We start from the raw sequence: 19,586 nt of genomic DNA on the forward strand, positions 1-19,586 counted from the left end.
TAGTGGAATCACGACATCTCGCATCGTGTGAGGGCGTGAGGAGAATACGATGGCCCTAGTGGCTTCTTGGGGAGCATTGTGCCTCCACACCGCTCCAACGGAGATGTACTTCCTGTCAAAGGGAAGGAAGTTCGGTAACATATCCTCGTCTCCACCGGTTCCACTTGCGGTTATCTCTTACCTTTACTTTGTATTTACTTTTGTTGTGGTGTATTCTTTGCTAGATCTTGTTGTTGTGGCCGTTAGCATCATTTAGGTTGCTCACCTAGTTGTTCATCTAGAGAACCTTTTGTTGCTAACCTTAACTTATTAAGAAAAGTTAAAAATTGGTAGTTGCCTATTCACCCCCCCCCCCCTCTAGTCAACCATATCGATCCTTTTCAGTTTGATTAGCGGTGGGGGAAATGAATATGGCCAATGGGCATGAGTTTTGGCTGAGGATGTTCATCTACTAAGGAGACCGTGTTGGGATTTTTTAGCTCAAATGGAGGAGCCTAGGTGGCACTTGCTTTGCAACATACCACGCTGGAGAGAAATATGAATGTTGAAGTTGGTCTCAAATGACTGAATGGATTGAGCTGCAATTTTGTGGAGGATTGTAATTTGGTCATAGTAAGGCACTCTACAAATTTGATACCATTTGGACATGCCAAAGTGGTACATCCTTACAATGCTCTTCCTTGGACAGAGAATAGAAATTGATGCTCGGCCCACATAGATGATTGGATTGAGCTGCAATTTGGAGGAGGATGATTATCCCGACATATAAAAGAACTACATAAATTTCATACCATTTAGATAAATAAAAATGGTATTTCCTTCATAACGATATCCACTAAATAGAAAATTGGGAAATATATTGAGGAAAATTGGCTAAATTAAAATCAGATAAAATTTGGTGTATGGAGTTCCTATGGGTAGGGTCATGTCCTCGTAAATTTCCAGCAATTATAAAGCAATATGAAATATAGTTTCTTCACAAATTGAAAATATTAACAAAAACAAAGATTGGATGCTGAGCTCACATGGATTATTAGATGGGTATAATTATTTTGGAGAACTATGATTTGGGCATATAGAATATGTAGAAAAAATTCACCTCATTAGGATATGCCTAGTTGGTACTTACTTCACAAAGATTCTAGCCAAACAAAAACTTAGGAAATTTGCTCAGGAAGATTTAATAGGCAAATGGAGCTGAATATTGTCATGATGCAATGATTTGGATATAAAAGAGTGCCCAAAAAAATTGAGTGGAATTCAAAAAATATAAATAACAGTTCCTTCATAAAGTGTTGTTCTGAACAAAATAGGAAAATGAATATTTTTGAATTATTTTTGAACTAGGCAAGGAAATGTTTTGACATATTTGAGGAAGATATGATCCAAACAATTTATGAGAATTTTTTGGGAATTTTGGGAATGACAGAAATGTAGGCTCCTTCACAACCTAGGGCAAAAATTGAGACATGAACATGACACATAAGCAAAACTGATGAGGTGGCGCCTAGTCATAGCAATGCACCACAACTTACAAGGCTATGACCATATATATTGGTCTTGATCAGCTAGAAATAAGGCAACAGACTAGTGTTGTCTGCTTTACGACCATTTTGTGTAAGGAAATTACAACCTTTCTGACCAAAATGGTCGTTATGGTTTAGCGTTTGGAGCCCGTCGAACAGCTTATGAACAATTGGTTTCAAATGGTCGTATATTTACAACCATTTCTTCCAGGGTCACTACGAGAAGGTCACAAGTTGACATATTTCTTGTAGTGGGTATACCTATGATAATGAACATGATGATGATTTGTGAGTAGTTGTTTTTGTTCTCGGGGATATGTGAAAGTCTTTTTATAAGTAATCATGTGAAGTTGGTATTCGTTTGATATTTTGATGATGTGTATGTTGTTTCTTCCTTTAGTGGTATCATGTGAATGTCGACTACATGACACTTCACCATACTTGGGTCTAAGGGAAGGCAATATGGATCAATAAGTAGATGATGGGTTGCTAGAGTGAAAGAAGTTTAAACCCTGGTTTATGCGTTATTTCATAAGCGGCTGATTTGGATCCACATGTTTCATGCTATGGTTAGATTTATCTTAATTCTTCTTTCGTAGTTGCGGATGCTTGCGAGAGGGGGTAATCATAAGTAGGTCGCTTGTAAGTAAGAACAACATCTAAGCATCGATCCACACACATATCAAATTATCAAAGTAACGATCGCGAATCAACTCAACATGATGAACATGACTAGATGAAAATTCTCATGTATCCTAAAGAGCATTTACTTTATATAAGAGAGCTTTGAGCCTTGTCTTTTGCTACAAAAAGGATTAGGCCACCTTGATGCACACTTGCTATTATTATTATATGTTACTTGTTATCAATTATCTTGCTACAAAAACTATCTATCACTGTTACTCACAACACTTGCAGATAATACCTTGCTGAAAACCGCTTATCATTTCATTCTGCTCCTCGTTGGGTTCGACACTCTTACTTATTGAAAATACTACGATTGATCCCCTATAATTGTGGGTCATCAATGAGCCAGTTAGGCAGTTGCATGGCGATGAAGTGGTATATCGGTATAGAGGAGAGGGTTGTCCGGATTAGCAAAAGATGGCCGACCGAAGTGAGCATGCCAGCGATCCAAGGCTGTAGACGCTCGAGGACCTTGTCGATGATGGGCTGCAGGTGGGCGCGGGGCACACGTTTGTAAGATAACGGTGGCCCGAGGTAGGTGCAGGGGAAGTTTGCAATTGCACAAGGGAATTGCTGGGCGACCGAGTGATGTGTGTGTCGGTGCATCTGATCAGTGAAAGGGAGCACTTCTTGAGGTTGGTGCTGAGCCCGTAGGCGCCCCCGAAGCACTCCAAAGAGGCACGGACAGTCGCAAGATCTTGCGGGAGCGGTTTGAGGAAGATGGCTATGTAGTCAGCGTACATGGATGTGCGGAAGCGAACGTCGTGGCAAGGCAGCACCGACAACATGCCCACAACCTCAGCCTTCCATAGCATGACATTCAAGATCTCCATGGCGATCAGGAATAATAGTTGGTTCCCCTCTACCTGTAGCATGCCTCTCTTTTGCAAGAACGGGAAAACTGAGAATGCCATTGAGAAGGATCCGTGAGCTGGTGGAGGAGAGCAGGATGCATATCCACTTGACAAACCGACCACCAAAGCCCATGTGGCGGAGCACGCGCAACAGGCTTGTCTGTCGTATCCCCACCAACCATAATCCAGAGGAAATTGGCACCATCATTGCGGATTCCATAGGAATTCTAACATCTACCGTAGAGCTCATGTTTCTAGCAGGAGACCAAGGCGAGGCCCTCTGATAGTCATTGTTAGAATCAGCAGGGTTAAAAACAGATGTATAAGGTGGTGAGGTGAGAGAGTTGGAGGTAGAGGTGCCTTACTTATGGGCACTGATCTGCGCCGGCGCGCCGACTAAACTTCCGGCCGGTCACGCACGAGTCGTCAGATCGAACCCTGTTGATCGTTAGATCGAGCCATGCAGCAAAAATCATCGATTGTAGCAAAAATAAGCAGCGATGTAGCAAATTTCGGTCACTGATGCAGCAAAAACCTGGTTGCAGCAAAATCATCGTCATCATCGTCGTCGCGAGGTCGCAACACCGTCTTGATGGATGTAGCAAAAAAGTTCATAATAGCAAAATGCAACTACGGTTGCAGTAAAAATTCATCGCAGCCGTCGCTAGATCGCAGGTCCACCTTGATGGATGCAGCAAAAAAGTTAGCCGGTAGTAGAAAAATGCAACTACGATTGCAGCTTTCCTTGCTGGGCAGAGCCGATTGAAGCTTTGTTTGTCTATGGTTGAAGCTTTTTTGAACAATGTTTGAAGCATTTTTAGATGACGGTTGCAACACTTGTATACGCGCGAGCCCTGCCATGGCAGTAGGAGACGAGGGCGATAGGTGGCGGCTGGAACCGGCGGAGCGGGCGGCCGACGGTGGCGGGCACCGACGATGCGGGCGGTCGACAGGGGCCGGCACCGGCGATGCGGCCGACGGGAGCGCAGGGGCCGCCAGATCCAGATAGATCGTGCGGGTCTGATACGTCTCCAATGTATCTATAATTTTTGATGGTTCCATGCTATTATCTTGTCAAACTTTGGATGTTTTGTATGTCTTTTATATCTTTTTTGGGACTAACCTATTAACTCAGTTCCCAGTGCCTACGGGTCCATAGCTAGTAGCTAGATGGCTTCTTCTCTCTCTTGGATCTTCAATACAAAGTTCTCCATGATCTTCATGGAGATCGATCCGATGTAATCTTCTTTTGCGGTGTGTTTGTCGAGATCCGATGAATTGTGGATTTATGATCAAATTATCTATGAATCTTATTTGAGTTTCTTCTGATCTCTTATATGCATGATTTCATATCCTTGTAATTCTCTTCGAGTTGTGGGTTTTGTTTGGCCAACTTGATCTATGATTCTTGCAATGGGAGAAGTGCTTGGTTTTGGGTTCATACCGTGCGGTGACCTCACCCAGTGACAGAAGGGGTAGTGAGGCACGCATCGTGTTGTTGCCATCAAGGGTAAACAGATGGGGTTTTCATCATTGGTTTGAGTTTATCCCTCTACATCATGTCATCTTACTTAAGGTGTTACTCTGTTCGTCATGAACTCAATACACTAGATGCATGCTGGATAGCGGTCGACGTGTGGAGTAATAGTAGTAGATGCAGAAAATATCGGTCTACATGTCTCGGACGTGATGCCTATATGTATGATCATTGCCTTAGATATCGTCATGACTTTGCGCGGTTCTATCAATTGCTCGACAGTAATTTGTTCACCCACCGTAATATTTGCTATTTTGAGAGAAGCCTCTAGTGAACACTATGGCCCCGGGTCTACTTCACTTCATATTTTCAGCCTTACACTTTTACTTCGTTGCACTTTCCGCCTTCAGATCTCACTTTGCAATCAATCTTGAAGGGATTGACAACCCCTTTATAGCTCTGGGTGCAAGCTCGTTTGTGTTTGCACAGATACTCTGGCCACTTGGCTTGATTCTCCTACTGGATTGATACCTTGGTACTCAACTGAGGGAAATACTTACTGCTCCTGTGCCGCATCACCCTTTCCTCTTCAAGGGAAAAACCAACGCAAGCTCAAGAGGCCGCCGGGGATTTTTGGCGTCGTTGTCGGGGAGTATCAAGTCAAGAATAGTCTCCCGTCAACGTGCCTATTTCTGGCACCGTTGTCGGGGAGGATCAAGTTCTAGGTGAAGCTCATCCAAGTAAGTGTCGCAAACTCATCTCTTGCATTTACTTTTTTGCCTCTCGTTTTCCTCTCCCCCACTTCTGAAAAAAAATTACAAAAATATTTGCCTTTTTTGTTTGCCTTTTTCGTTCGCCCTTTTCTCTCGCTTGCTTTCTGTTCGCTTGTGTGCTTGTGTGCTTGCTGAAGTCACCATGACTGAAAACACCAAACTTTGTGACTTCTCAAATACTAATAATATTGATTTTATTAGTACTCCGATCGCACCCGCCACTAGTGCAGAATCATACGAAATCAATGCTGCTTTGCTGAATCTTGTTATGAAAGAGCAATTCTCCGGCCTTCCAAGTGAAGATGCAGCATCCCATCTTAATACCTTCATTGAGCTTTGCGATATGCAAAAGAAGAAAGATGTGGATAATGATGTGATTAAATTGAAGCTTTTTCCTTTCTCGTTGCGAGATCGAGCAAAAACTTGGTTTTCATCTTTGCCAAAAAATAGTATTGATTCTTGGAACAAGTGCAAAGATGCTTATATATCCAAGTATTTTCTGTCGGCTAAAATTATCTCTCTCCGTAATGATATCATGAATTTTAAGCAACTTGATCATGAACATGTTGCACAATCTTGGGAGAGAATGAAATTGATGATTAGAAATTGTCCCGCTCATGGCTTGAGTCTTTGGATGATTATACAAATATTTTACGCTGGCTTGAATTTCGCTTCTAGAAATATCTTGGACTCCGCCTTAGGTGGAACGTTCATGGAAATCACATTAGGAGAAGCCACAAAACTGCTAGACAATATCATGACAAACTACTCTCAGTGGCACACTGAAAGGTCACCTACTAGTAAAAAGGTACACGCTATAGAAGAAATTAACTCGTTGAGTGCTAAGATGGACGAGTTAATGAATTTGATTGCTAGTAGAAGTGCTCCTTTAGATCCTAAGGATGTGCCCTTGTCTACCTTGATTGAGAGTAGCAATGCGAGCTTGGACGTTAATTTTGTTGGTAGGAATAATTTTGGCAACAACAATGCTTTTAGAGGAAACTATGTTCCTAGGCCTTTTCCTAGTAACCCCTCTAATAACTTTGGAAACTCCTACAACAATACTCATGGAAATTACAATAAATTACCCTCTGATCTAGAGAGTAATATCAAAGAGTTTATCAACTCGCAAAAGATCTTCAATGCGTCCATAGAGGAAAAACTACTCAAAATTGATGATTTGGCTAGGAGCGTTGATAGAATGTCTATTGATATTGATGCTTTGAAAGTTAGATGTGCTCCTCCCAAGATCAATATTGATGAAACTTTGAAAGCTATGCGTGTTTCCATGAACGAGAGAAAAGAAAGAACCGCCCAATTTCATGCTAGACATGAATGGCTTAAAAAGGCGTGTTCTCGTGATAAGAATCACGAAGATCTTAAAGTGCTTGGTGTGACTCCCATTGAATCCTTGTTTTCTGGTACCAAACCTAATGATGATGGGCCTGGATATGAATCCACTTTGGTTGAAAAACGCCCCAATGATTCAGAGTCCATCTATCTTGATGCTAAAAGCATTGAAAGTGGAGTAGAAGATATAAAAACTTTGAGTAGTAATGAAACTACTACTTTGGAATTCAAGGAATCCAATTATGATAGTTGCTCTTTGATTGAATGTATTTCCTTGATGCAATCCATGCTAAACTCTCCACACTCTTATAGCTAAAACAAGGCATTTACCGATCATATCGTCGATGCTATGATAAAATCTCTTGAAGAGAAACTTGAGTTCGAAGTTTCTATTCCTATATATAAAGCTTCATAATGAGTGGGAACCTAATATCAAAATCAAAATCAAAAACTATGAATGCAATGCTTTGTGTGATTTGGGTGCTAGTGTTTCCGCGATTCCAAAGTCTTTATGTGATGTTCCAGGCTTTAATGAGATTGAGGAGTGTTATATTAATTTGCATCTTGCGGATTCTACTATCAATAATCCATGGGAAGGATCAATGATGTTCTTATTATTGCAAATAGGAACTATGTACCCGTGGATTTCATTGTGCTTGACATTGATTGCAATCCTACATGCCCTATCATTCTTGGTAGACCTTTCCTAAGGACTATTGGTGCTATCATCGATATGAAGGAAGGAAATATTAGATTTCAATTTCCTTTAAATAAGGGAATGGAGCATTTTCCTAGAAATAAAATAATATTGCCTTATGAATCCATGATGAGGGCTACTTATGGTTTGAGTACCAAAGACGACGATACGTGATTCTATCACCTTATGCCTAGCTAAGGGCGTTAAACAATAGCGCTTGTTGGGAGGCAACCCAATGAATTTATCTTTTTCTTTCTGTTTTGTTGCGTCCACACCATCATAATTCTGTTATGATTGTGTTTTTTGTGTTTCTTTTTGTGTTTGAGCCAAGCAAAACCTTTATGACTAGTTTGGTGTTGGTTGTTTGATCCTGCTGGAAAAAGACAGAAACTTTTCGCTCACGAAATTATTTTTCATTTTTATTCAGAAACAGCTTTTGAGTTAATTCTTTTTTCTGCTAGTTTATATGCCTCTTTCCCAGGCTTTCGTAATTTTTCAGAATTTTTGAGGTACCAAAAGTATACAGATTGCTACAGACTGGTCTGTTTTTGACAGATTCTGTTTTTGTTGTGTTGGTTGCTTGTTTTGATGAAACTATGGATAGTATCGGTGGATACTAGCCATGGAAAAGTGAGAATACAGTAACCTAACACCAATATAAATAGAAACAAGATTTCTACAGTACCTAAAGAGGTGGTAGTTTGTTTTCTTGTGCTAATGATATCACGAGTTTCTGTTTAAGTTTTGTGTTATGAAGTTTTCAAGTTTTGGGTGATGTTCTCATGGACAAAGGGATAAAGAGTGGAAAGAGATCAAGCTTGGGTATGCCCAAGGCATCCCAATCCAAATTCAAGGACACCAAAAAGCCTAAGCTTGGGGATGCCCCAGGAAGGCATCCCCTCTTTCGTCTTCAATCCATCGGTAACATTACTTGGAGCTATATTTTTATTCACCACATGATATGTGTTTTGCTTGGAGCGTCTTGTATCTTAGGAGTCTTTTATTTTTGTTGTGTCACAATCATCCTTGCTGCACACCTTTTGAGAGAGACACGCACTCATCATGAATTTGCTAGAATACTCATTGTGCTTCACTTATATCTTTTGAGCTAGGCAATGTTTCTCTTTGTGCTTCACTTAGACTTTTTAGAGCACGACGGTGCGTAACTTGGTAGTTCGCTTGTGCTATGAAAGTAGTCCCAAAGGTGATAGGTATCCAAAGAGGATACAATAAAACTTCCATCTTCATGTGCATTGAGTAGAAGAGAAGTTTGATTCCTCTCAATTAGTTTTGAGACATGGATTTGGTAATATTAAGAGTTATGTTAGTAGGGTGTTGTGAATCTAGAAATACTTGTGTTGAAGTTAGTGATTCCCGTAACATGTACGTATGGTGAACCGCTATGTTAGGAAGTTGGAGCATAATTGATCTATTGATTGTCATCCTTTGTGTTGCGGTCGGGATCGCGCGATGGTTAACACCTACCAACCCTTCCCCTAGGAGTATGCGTTTAACACTTTTGTTTCGATTACTAATAAAAACTTTCGCAATAAGTATGTGAATTCTTCATGACTAATGCGAGTCCATGGTATAGATGCACTTTCACCTTCCACCATTGCTAGCCTCTCTAGTACCGCACAATTTTCGCCGGTGCAGAAACCCACCATATGCCTTCCTCAAAACAGCCACCATACCTACCTACTATGGCATTTTCATAGCCATTCCGAGATATATTGCCATGCAACTCCCACAATTCTGTCTCATGACTTGTGCCGTCACTCTCATATTGCCATTGCATGATCGTAAGATAGCTAGCGATATGTTTCAACGTCATACGCCAAGCTAGATCGTTGCACATCCCGGTACACTGTTGGAGGCATTTCCTATAGAGTCATCGTCGTTCTAAGCTTTGAGTTGTGAGTAAATAAAAGTGTGATGATCATCATTATTAGAGCATTGTCCCATGTGAGGAAATAAATAAAAAAGAGGCCAAAGTTCCACACACAAAAAAAGGGAGGAAAGAAAGAAACAAAGAGAGGCCAAAGAGCCCAAACAAAAAAAAAGAGAAAAAGAGAGAAGGGACAATGCTACTATCTCTTTCCACACTTGTGCTTCATATTAGCACCATGTTCTTCATGATTGAGAGCCTCTCGTTTTGTCACACCATATACTAGTGGGAATCTTTATTATATAACTTGGCTTGTATATTCCAATGATGGGCTTCCTCAAAATTTCCCTAGGTCTTCGTGAGCAAGCATGTTGGATGCACACTCACTAGTACTACTTTTGAGCTTTCACATACTTATAGCTCTAGTGCATCCGTTGTATGGCAATCCCTACTCATGCACATTGATATCTATTAATGGGCATCTCCATAGTCCTTTGATACGCCGAGTCAATGTGACCATCTCCTCCTTTTTGTCTCACAACCTCCACCACACTCTATTCCACCATAGTGCTATATCCATGGCTCACGCTCATGTATTGCGTGAGAGTTGAAAAAGGTTTGAGAAAGTAAGAGTGTGAAAATAATTACTTGGCCAATACCGGGGTTGTGCATGATTTAAATTAGTTGTGTGGGGATGATGGAGCATAGCCAGACTATATGATTTTGTAGGGATAACTTTCTTTGGCCTTGTTATTTCGAAAGTTCATGATTACCTTGCTAGTTTGCTTGAAGTATTATTGTTTTCATGTCAATAGCAAACTATTGTTTTGAATCTTACGGATCTGAACATTCATGTCACATGAAAGAAGTTACAAAGGACAACTGTGCTAAGTAGCATTCCACATCAAAAATTCAGTCTTTATCACTTCCCTACTCGAGGACGAGCAAGAGTTAAGCTTGGGGATGCTTGATACGTCTCCAACGTATCTATAATTTTTTATGGATCCATGCTATTATCTTGTCAAACTTTGGATGTTTTGTATGCCTTTTATATCTTTTTTGGGACTAACCTATTAACTCAGTGCCCAGTGCCAGTTCCTATTTTTTCCGTGTTTTTGACCCTTTTCATAGGAGAATTTTGAACGGAGTCCAAACGGAATAAAACCTGCGGAATGATTTTTTTCCATAACAGAAGACACGCACGAGACTTGAGAACCAAGGCAGGTGACCTCGGAGGAGGTCACAAGCCCACCAGGCCCGGTCTAGGGGGCGGGCCTAACAGGCTTGTGAGCTCCCCGTGGCTCCCCTGCCCTACTTCTTCCTCCTGTAAATTCCCTAAAAATCTGAAACCATGGGAGAGATCCACGAAAATACTTTTCCGCCGCCGCAAGCTTCTGTCTCCGCAAGATCCCATCTGGGGCACGTTCTGGTGCCCTGTCGGAGGGGCGATTCGGATACGGAGGGCTTCTTCATCAACACCATGACTTCTCCGATGATGCGTGGGTAGTTCACCATAGACCTACGGGTCCATAGCTAGTAGCTAGATGGCTTCTTCTCTCTCTTGGATCTTCAATACAAAGTTCTCCATGATCTTCATGGAGATCTATCAGATGTAATCTTCTTTTGCGGTGTGTTTGTCGAGATCCGATGAATTGTGGATTTATGATCAACTTATATATGAATCTTATTTGAGTTTCTTATGATCTCTTATATGCATGATTTCATATCCTTGTAATTCTCTTCGAGTTGTGGGTTTTGTTTGGCCAACTTGATCTATGATTCTTGCAATGGGAGAAGTGCTTGGTTTTGGGTTCATACCGTGCGGTGACCTCACCAGTGACAGAAGGGGTAGCGAGGCACGCATCATGTTATTGCCATCAAGGGTAAAAAGATGGGGTTTTCATCATTGGTTTGGGTTTATCCCTCTACATCATGTCATCTTGTTTAAGGCGTTACTCTGTTTGTCATGAACTCAATACACTAGATGCATGCTGGATAGCGGTCGATGTGTGGAGTAATAGTAGTAGATGCAGTAAGTATCGGTCTACTTGTCTCGGACGTGATGCCTATATGTATGATCATTGCCTTAGATATCGTCATGACTTTGCGCGGTTCTATCAATTGCTCGACAGTAATTTGTTCACCCACCGTAATATTTGCTATTTTGAGAGAAGCCTCTAGTGAACACTATGGCCCCCCGGGTCTACTTCACTTCATATTTTCAGCCTTACACTTTTACTTCGTTGCACTTTCCGCCTTCAGATCTCACTTTGCAATCAATCTTGAAGGGATTGACAACCCATTTATAGTGTTGGCTGCAAGCTCGTTTGTGTTTGCACAGGTACTCTGGAAACTTTGCTTGATTCTCCTACTGGATTGATACCTTGGTTCTCAACTGAGGGAAATACTTACTGCTCCTGTGCTGCATCACCCTTTCCTCTTCAAGAGAAAAACCAACGCAAGCTCAAGAGGCCGCCGGGGATTTTTGGCGTTGTTGTCGGGAGTATCAAGTCAAGAATAGTCTCCTTTCAACGTACCGATTTCTCGTTAGACTCCCCCTCCCCGTCCACGTCCTCCCTCCCCCTCCTCCCAGATCCGCCCTCGCGCCGCCTCCCTGGGAGATGGCCGGGGCGGAACGCGAGATCCTTTCCCGCGGGCTCTTTCCCCTTCGTCTCCTCACTGCCGCCACCGGCAGGCACCACCGGCGCTAGCCCGGGTGGTGCCGGAGGCGGCGGGCCCTCCTTTCCCCGCGCGCGCGTTACCGCTTCCCGGGGCACGGGACGGCGGTGGTGCAGCTCGGTCGGTTGCGGTCCGGTGATCCGGTGGTGGTGGCCGACAACGGGAGAGGTGGCGGTAGGGGCGTGGTGGTGCGGGGTGGCTGGCTGCGCGCCCCCGGCCCAGATCTAGGCCCTGCGAGGCCCATCTGGGTCCTAGCGGGCCGGCTCCCAGCGTGGCTGCGGTGTCTTCTGCATGGTCGGGAGGAGCAGCAGCTTGGACTGGGGGAGGCGTCATCGACGGCGCGCCTGTTGCAGCATGATGGCGGGAGCTTTACGGGGGGTCCCGGCCGGGCCTGTGGGCCCACGGGCCTGGTATGCTCCTGCTATTGCGTCCGGTCGGCTACCGTCGTTGACGGTGGAGGTTGAGCCCTCCCGCGTGCCGACGGTGATGCTGCTCCTAGTCCCGGCTCCTCTTCATCGTTGTGCAGGCTTCTCCTTACGGTATCGTGGTGAGACGGCACAGGGACCTCAAGACTGTGTTGGTGCAGGGTGTAGTTCGGTTTGGTGGCAGGTTCCGAAGCGCCCGAGGTGTAGGTTGGGATCGGGGGAAACCCCTATCGGTGACGCCTTTGGGTGTCGCCGAACCTTCTTGGAGGGTGTCGGGGCTACCCTTCCTCGCGCCTCGTCACGTACCGGAGGAAACCCTTGGCAGTAGCGTCGTCATCGTCGCATTCCTTTTTGGAGGTGTTGATGGGCACAGGTGCTTCGGAGTCCTCGAGCTTGGTGGAAGACTCTTGGTTGGCGCAGCGTTCGCGAGACTTTTGTGTCTTTTGTCGATCCGCCGGTGTCGGCATTTGTTTCTTTTGTAAAAAAAAATCATTTCTTTTGAGCGTGACTGGGTTGTTTCTGTTCCAGCATCTATCATCGGATGTTCTGGTTGGTTGCTTTGTAATACAAAGCGGGGGAAATCCTTTTTCGTTAACGCGGTGCTTTTCTATGGCCACTTGAACGCCCATTTTGACAACTTTCCTATGTTTTTTGTCCCATCACTTCAATACAATCCTTCTCGGTTCCTATGTTTTCTCTCGTTCCTGTGTTTCGTATCCCACAAACCGAACGGGGATTTTCCTGGATATTCCTTCACCGTGACAGGGCCCGTCTTGATCATATTGACAGACCCGTCAGTTTCGTATACAAACATACGGATGTGTGTTTCCTATGCTTTCTCTCGTTCCTGCATGGAATCTCTGTGTTCCTGTGTTCCAATATGATCAAGATGAATGCACCATCTTGCGTGCCCCCAGTAAAGTACGAATTCAGTCACATCTATCAACTGGACATTCAGACAAGTCTTTTTGTACTAAGAAATAGCAATGCCCCCTCAGTAAAGTACGTATTTGCCAAATCACTTTTTCTTTCTGATGAAGTATCAAGACACCTTATCTTCAATTGATTTCAGCAAAGGGGACAGCAACAGTACCGTCTGACAGGCAGAATTTAGAACTAGCGGATACTGTAACTGATAAGGTCACACATGAAAAGCTAACCAATCCGACACAATTCACGCGGGAGCTTACACAGAATAGATGCTCTGGCTATGAGACTTGCAAGACTCGAGTTAATTAATTTAACATAGTGCAAATAGTAGCAAAACAACCTAATAGTGTTCTCCAACAGCATTCGGAAGCTAATGGACATGTCTCTACACGTAGACAGGAGCACCAGAAGTAAGGACACTGCCACCACACGATTAGCCCGTCTAGTTCACCGTGCAAAATCCAGCTTCAGCCTGCACTCCACCAAGTATTGATTTCACCAGTTAGAATAGAAGTGTCCAAAAGACAGAAGCTGCTTACTGGTTACGAGATGTGTGAATCCAGCAGAAAGAAACTGTGGTACTTTTACTCAGCCCAAAAAAGACCATGAAAAGATTAGTAACCTAAGTTTTCATGCATTATCTTATCCTACAGAGAGAGAAAATGTCTTGAGTTTTGCTTCTGTAAAGATATGTAATAAGCAAGATAGGCCTTCTGCAAAAGCATTACCCTACAAAGCTTGCAAGCTAAGTACTCGTGATAGTATGGAAGCTCTACTCTTTATTCAGTCCAAAATTTACTACTGAAAAAACCTTCTAGCTGCATTTTCTCCAGGAAAAAAAGCAGTACCCTACCAAGCTTGAAAGTTGAAAGCTAATATCATTTCATACAATGGACCGGCTTGTTTGTGCAGTACAAGAGTTGTGAGAGTGCAACTTGAGAAGGCTGACGATAACTTAAGTTCTTCAGTCAAGTGTCCATATATTAAAGTTCGCACAAGTCTCGGTCAAAATGAATGTATGTCACATTATACTGCAAAACGTGAGAATGTGTACCAAGCATTACCAGTTTGATGCAGGTCCGTTGCATTTTCGCATCAGGATCATCCTTCTCAACATTTGTCAGTTCTGACCTCGGATTTTTTCCTGGAGCGGAACGCTGGCAAGCACTGTTGGTGCAAGACCCATCATCACTCAGATGGTTAATTCTACCTGCCAAAGTAATAATACTCTTTAGGATCACAGGTTGACCCAAATTTTACATCCAAGATTTAAAAATGTGAAGGAAGAGCTGCCGCAGGTGGGAAATAAAGAGTCTAGAAATCGATTTAGTCTCATTATTTAGTGATTCCATCCTGAAAGCACAATGGAAATCGAACTAGAAAGAGAAAGAAATAACGAAGCAGAGAGTGGGAAAAGATTAATTCTGATGAGATCCACGATTTTTTGGCGCAACATAGAAAGGTAGGAGCACCTGAAACGAATGTGGCGCTTAGAAATAACAGCAGGTAGCAGATAACCGAGTGTTCTGACTAATTTACCTGCACTTGTCACTGATAACCGCTTTAGGTCCCAATGTTTGTGGCAGGATTTGTCAGGGTACCACGATTGTTCTTCAAGAATGGAGCACTAGGAGCACCTTCAAATAGTTCGGTAGTTAGAAATGGCATCAGTACCCAGGCAGTTATAAAAGAAGGCAGGTCAAATAATTTCATCAGTAATGGACTTTATGTGACAATTAAGAATTTCAGGGACCAATTATGTGCAGATGTTGCGTCTACATGGCATGTAAACGTCTGAGGGTGTTTCAATTGATCTACCTGCATTTGTTGCAGATGATATCCCAAAGTTTTGAGTTGGCTGTGAGACTGGAGTACCTGTGAAGAGTTTGACAGTTACGTACAAACGAACTTTGTTACTTCCTTAGCAGTGAAGCGCTGGAGGGACTAAATATAATGATGGACATTCATTAGGTACAAACGAAATATAGTTTTTGAACAAATTCAAAATATAAACCTGAATTTGCAGCTGAAGTGAAACAAAAATGTTTAGCTTGGCCCGTGAAGGTAGCAGCACCTTAAACGAGTTTTGCAGTTAGCAATGACAGCTAACTGCATATTCTTAACAACGATGCATATAGCCCCGTAATGAAGTTGTGCGTGTTCAGAAACAAGCTAAAAATGACTAACATGTAGCTAGGCACTCATAAAGTCCAAATAACGTAATGAAGGTTGATGAGCTGCTGCATTGGCTGCTGCTATGACTTAACATCCGATTTAACACGTACAAGTGTCAGTAACCGGCAAATGGTAATAGAATTGAAAAACTTAGGCCTTGTTTGGTACTAGTGTTTTTGAGGAGATTGGTGGGGATAATCCTCCAAGGGATTGGGTGAAACCCCAACCTTCACCCAATCCCTTCAAATCCCCATTTATCCCCAATACACTAGGTAGGGGTAGTGTATTGTGTATTGAGAAAAATGCACTATAATTTGGGGATTTGAGGGGAAATGTGGGGATGAAACATGTCAAATACACTAGAACCAAATGATGTTATGGGATGTGTGGGGATTGAGGGGTTTGACCGGGATAATCCCCACAAATTCCCTAAAATACACTAGTACCAAACAAGGCCTTAGGGGGAATTGTGTTTCTACTGTAGATTTAAAATTTGAATTGTAAATATAATGGGGGGTAAACAATGTGCTTAAGAATCAGACCATAGAAGGTGCACAAGAAACAATTTAGCATGCGAAGTACCACAGGTGTATAAGCCACAGCCAAGAAATACCATATGCATAGCACTACCCGAGGAATTCAAATCAAACATATTATGTCTGTGCAGCAAGAGCAAAGATATGATTATAACCAAGTGTGGCGCACTAGTAAATACTTTAGTGATCTAAACGCTCTTATATTTGTATACAGGGGGAGTAGATGTGAAGCATCAAACTAAGCTAAGTTAGTTTGATCTAATTTTGCATAGGGCTTAGTTTGTGACAACGAGTATGATTTAATTACCTTCCATACAAATTGACTGAAGTAGGCGCCCTTTATGGGGCTCCGGGCGTTTACCATCTTTTAAACATTGATCTGTAACGAAAATCACGAGTTTATCAGCAGATACGAACTCATATTTCCTCGCAAAGAAAAAGACAGGATGTAGCATAGTGCAAGTGATGTCCCTAACAAAGGAACAATAGGAAAATATCGGATCGGTTATAGGTGTCATGGAAAGCCTAAGGGTGTGTCGATCAAGCTACCAAATGCTGCAAACAAGTTAAACATCCATATATATATGAACTGGAATGCTGATGAAAGGCTAGTTATAATTACCGATAAGATCTGCCACCCTCTTCAAAGACTCTGCTAGCAGTGCTGCCATTAGAAATCATAGGGACAGTTAACCATGGGATATATGTCAAAACGCGCTGCATTTAATTAATGCCACCACCAGGATGTTTGTAAAAAAGGAGGATATACTTATATGTTGTAAAGAGAAGGATCTGTACCAGGATGTGGGCTTTCGGAACTGAACAGGCTGCAAAAATGGAGGAAAATGGGAATTTGTGAATGCCAGATATATATAAATTCAGACTTGAGATATCGCAGTATCTAGGGATTCAATGACAATCACATGATAATTATGGTGTTGTTGTATAGGTAGTAGGTACCTCCTCTTGGTGTTGAGATAGAGCCTGGCCATGGCAGTTGCTGTCGGCCGCCGGGCTTGTTTCCTCACGTGACGTCTTGGACGACGAGGGCTGGTAAAATACGACCACACGGAGCGGTCAATCAATCAATCAGCATTATTAACATAACATATAATGCTGTACTGAACCATCAACTAGAAGGAAGTCATCAGAGAGTAATAATCGAGATTGATTGGAGGAACTAATGAATACAGGAACACACCCAATTGGAAGCAGTTGTTGCGGGTTCAGTGTCTCCCGCGGCAGTATCAGCAGGCGTCTCAACTCTGGAGACTCGAGAAGCAATTGGTAGACCACAAACGACGCCCTTCTCCTCACAAGTTGCCAGTCCAGGGAGAGCCTAGGCATAATTGATTGATTAAATAATTAGCACGATCCATCAAAACAATTACTCTCCTGAACGGGGTTTGATTGAGTGATGGAGGAACCGAAATTAATTAATAATCTACCTGAACTGCTGAGAGTTGGCTATGGTGTTGATGATGGAGCTGAGCTTGGCGTTGCGGCTGAGGTAAGTCGATAAGCTGACGTCGTGGTAGTAGACGGCCGCGCCGGTCCTCATGGCGCCATGCTTGGCGGCCATGTTGTCCAAGACCCAGAACGCGTTGAGGAACCAGACGAGGTCCAGGGTGCAAGACGCGTCGGGGTCGAAGAAGCGGCGGAGGTAGTTGAGGGCGTTGCTCCACAGTCCCCGGGCGACGAGCTGCCGCAGATGCAGCCGGCAGAGATGCGCATCCGTCTCCTGGGTCATCCTGCATACCACCGACGGCGACATCCGGCGCCCAACGAGAAGGACGCCCTTGCTGCATCGCCCTCTTTCCCGGAGGGTACCCCGCCCTTCTCGCTGCGTTCGCGGCCGCCCCTAGTGGCCATCGCCGTCCCGGGCAGGAGTCGCTCCCAACCTGGCCAGTCTTGTGTGGCGGCGGCGGCGGAGCCGATTTGTTGCCCTACCTTGTCCCGGTCGCCGATTGGGGGGGGGGGGGGGGGGGGGGGGGCTCGGCGAGATCGGGTCTCAGGTCAAGATCTCTGGCGCTGCCCGCGACCAGGTGGTGGACAAATTTTCTCCCCTGTCAAGTGATGATCCGGGAGATCAGCAGGACGGCGCCGGAGCCAAGCGGCCCTCTACTTTGGTTTCCGTCGACCCTGGTGTTCAAGGAGGTGGTGGGGAGGTTCCTGTCGTCGACAAGACCCTTGGCGAAGCCGAGGCAGACGTCCCGCGATACCAAGGTATGTACTGATTTTTCACGAGGCTGTTCTGCAGGTGTTCATCTTATCTGGGAGGTGAGTTTCTCGATCTCTAAGGATGTATCTAAGGTAGATCAGCGTGGATCGCTAGTTGTTCATCTTTCTTCTGGGTGGGCTACGATTCGAGATGCCGAGGGAGATATTTTTGCAGGCTCATATCTCATGTATCAGGATCTCAGGATTGGACTAGAATTAGAGATGGATGGTCTTTTAGTTCTGCTCATTAAACCTGATCACTTCGAGGGGGATTTTGAGGTGAAGAATGCTTCGGCTCCTCCCCGGGTAGGTGGAAAATTCTGGGTTCTTGCAGATTACAATTCCGACACAGACATTGAGGAAGAGATTCCTCCTTCTTCTCCGGTACATTCTCCGGTTTCTCTAGCATCGCCTGATGGGATATCGGTGGAGTGCAAGATCCAGCGAGATTTTCATTTACCGAGGAAGAAGATGGATGTTCCGAGGCCTAAACCTTGGATTAGGCCACTTCCTAAGGTTAGTAGGAGTCCAATTTTACTTTCTGATTTTCTTGTTCCGGGTAGTTGGCCCGTGGGAAGGAGCCGACGACAGCGTAGACTGCCGAATGCGACGCATGTGCCGCTGGTGATGCAGTCCACAGGAGCTGTACGGGAGGCGTTTCTCGCGGCAGCAATTGGAGCGGACGGGATGGGTCAGGTGCCGAAATTAGAACTGCAGACTGGGTATATGGCCCAGCCGGGTTCTAGGCGACCCGATGATGCCCGAGAAGACTGCCAGAAGGAAGGAAAATCTGCTGTAGTGCATGGTGCCGATCGGGCCGATGTTCAGTCCGACTCGATTTTGGTTGTTGGGCAGGAGGGTGTATTGCCTGTTGCTGATCGGGCCGATGCTCAATCCGAGTCGTTCTCGGTTGTTGGACAGGAGATTCAGCAGGTGGATACCAAGTCCAGCACGTCCCAGACGGCCTCCAGGTGGCCCGATGAGACTCGTCAACACTGCCATGAGGTTTCCTGTAATGCGGTACAGCATGTTGAGGCCAAGTTCGATACGAACTCGTTGCGTCCGCAGGAGGGACTCCAGCCGGATAGCAACGTTGGCCGGGACTCGGCTGCTCGGGTCTTTTTAAAGCAGCCCAGGGTCGGATTCCCTAGACAGAAAATCACGCGGGCGCCGCGAGTCCCTTACACTAGGTCGCTCGTGATGTCCGGCAGAGATGTCCCAGCACGGTCGCAACAGCGGGCGCCGACGGCCTCGCAGATGTCCGGCAGACAAGTCCCAGCTCAGTCGCAACAGCGGGCGACGGCGGCCTCGCAGCAGGTTTCCGGTAGCCGAGGACCGGCACCTCGGCTGCCTCCTACCTCGGTCCCAG

At 44.4% G+C, this 19,586-nt stretch overlaps 1 protein-coding gene across 1 annotated transcript; it reads right to left on the bottom strand.

Moving 5' to 3' along the window:
• Positions 1 to 13,384: 13,384 nt before the first annotated feature.
• Positions 13,385 to 17,964, bottom strand: LOC123397981. The gene is made up of 10 exons (XM_045092490.1): positions 17,446 to 17,964; positions 17,199 to 17,336; positions 16,958 to 17,047; positions 16,796 to 16,824; positions 16,620 to 16,661; positions 16,305 to 16,376; positions 15,105 to 15,161; positions 14,826 to 14,923; positions 14,351 to 14,496; positions 13,385 to 13,758 (listed from the first exon to the last, which is right to left on the bottom strand). Exons 1-8 carry the CDS (start codon positions 17,769 to 17,771, stop codon positions 14,850 to 14,852), a joined length of 828 nt encoding a protein of 275 aa, XP_044948425.1. The 5' UTR covers positions 17,772 to 17,964; the 3' UTR covers positions 13,385 to 13,758; positions 14,351 to 14,496; positions 14,826 to 14,849.
• Positions 17,965 to 19,586: the final 1,622 nt, after the last annotated feature.

The sequence above is a fragment of the Hordeum vulgare genome, chromosome 5H (assembly GCF_904849725.1).
Source record: "Hordeum vulgare subsp. vulgare chromosome 5H, MorexV3_pseudomolecules_assembly, whole genome shotgun sequence".
NCBI classification, from domain to species: Eukaryota; Viridiplantae; Streptophyta; class Magnoliopsida; order Poales; family Poaceae; genus Hordeum; species Hordeum vulgare.

Excerpts from the sequence above, each read along its gene's own strand:
- LOC123397981 (XM_045092490.1), bottom strand. The coding sequence starts at position 17,771 with ATGTCGCCGTCGGTGGTATGCAGGATGACCCAGGAGACGGATGCGCAT. Across the intron at positions 17,337-17,445 it reads GCCAACTCTCAGCAGTTCAG|GCTCTCCCTGGACTGGCAAC; the intron begins GTAGATTATTAA and ends AATTATGCCTAG. Across the intron at positions 17,048-17,198 it reads CAACAACTGCTTCCAATTGG|CCCTCGTCGTCCAAGACGTC; the intron begins GTGTGTTCCTGT and ends GTATTTTACCAG.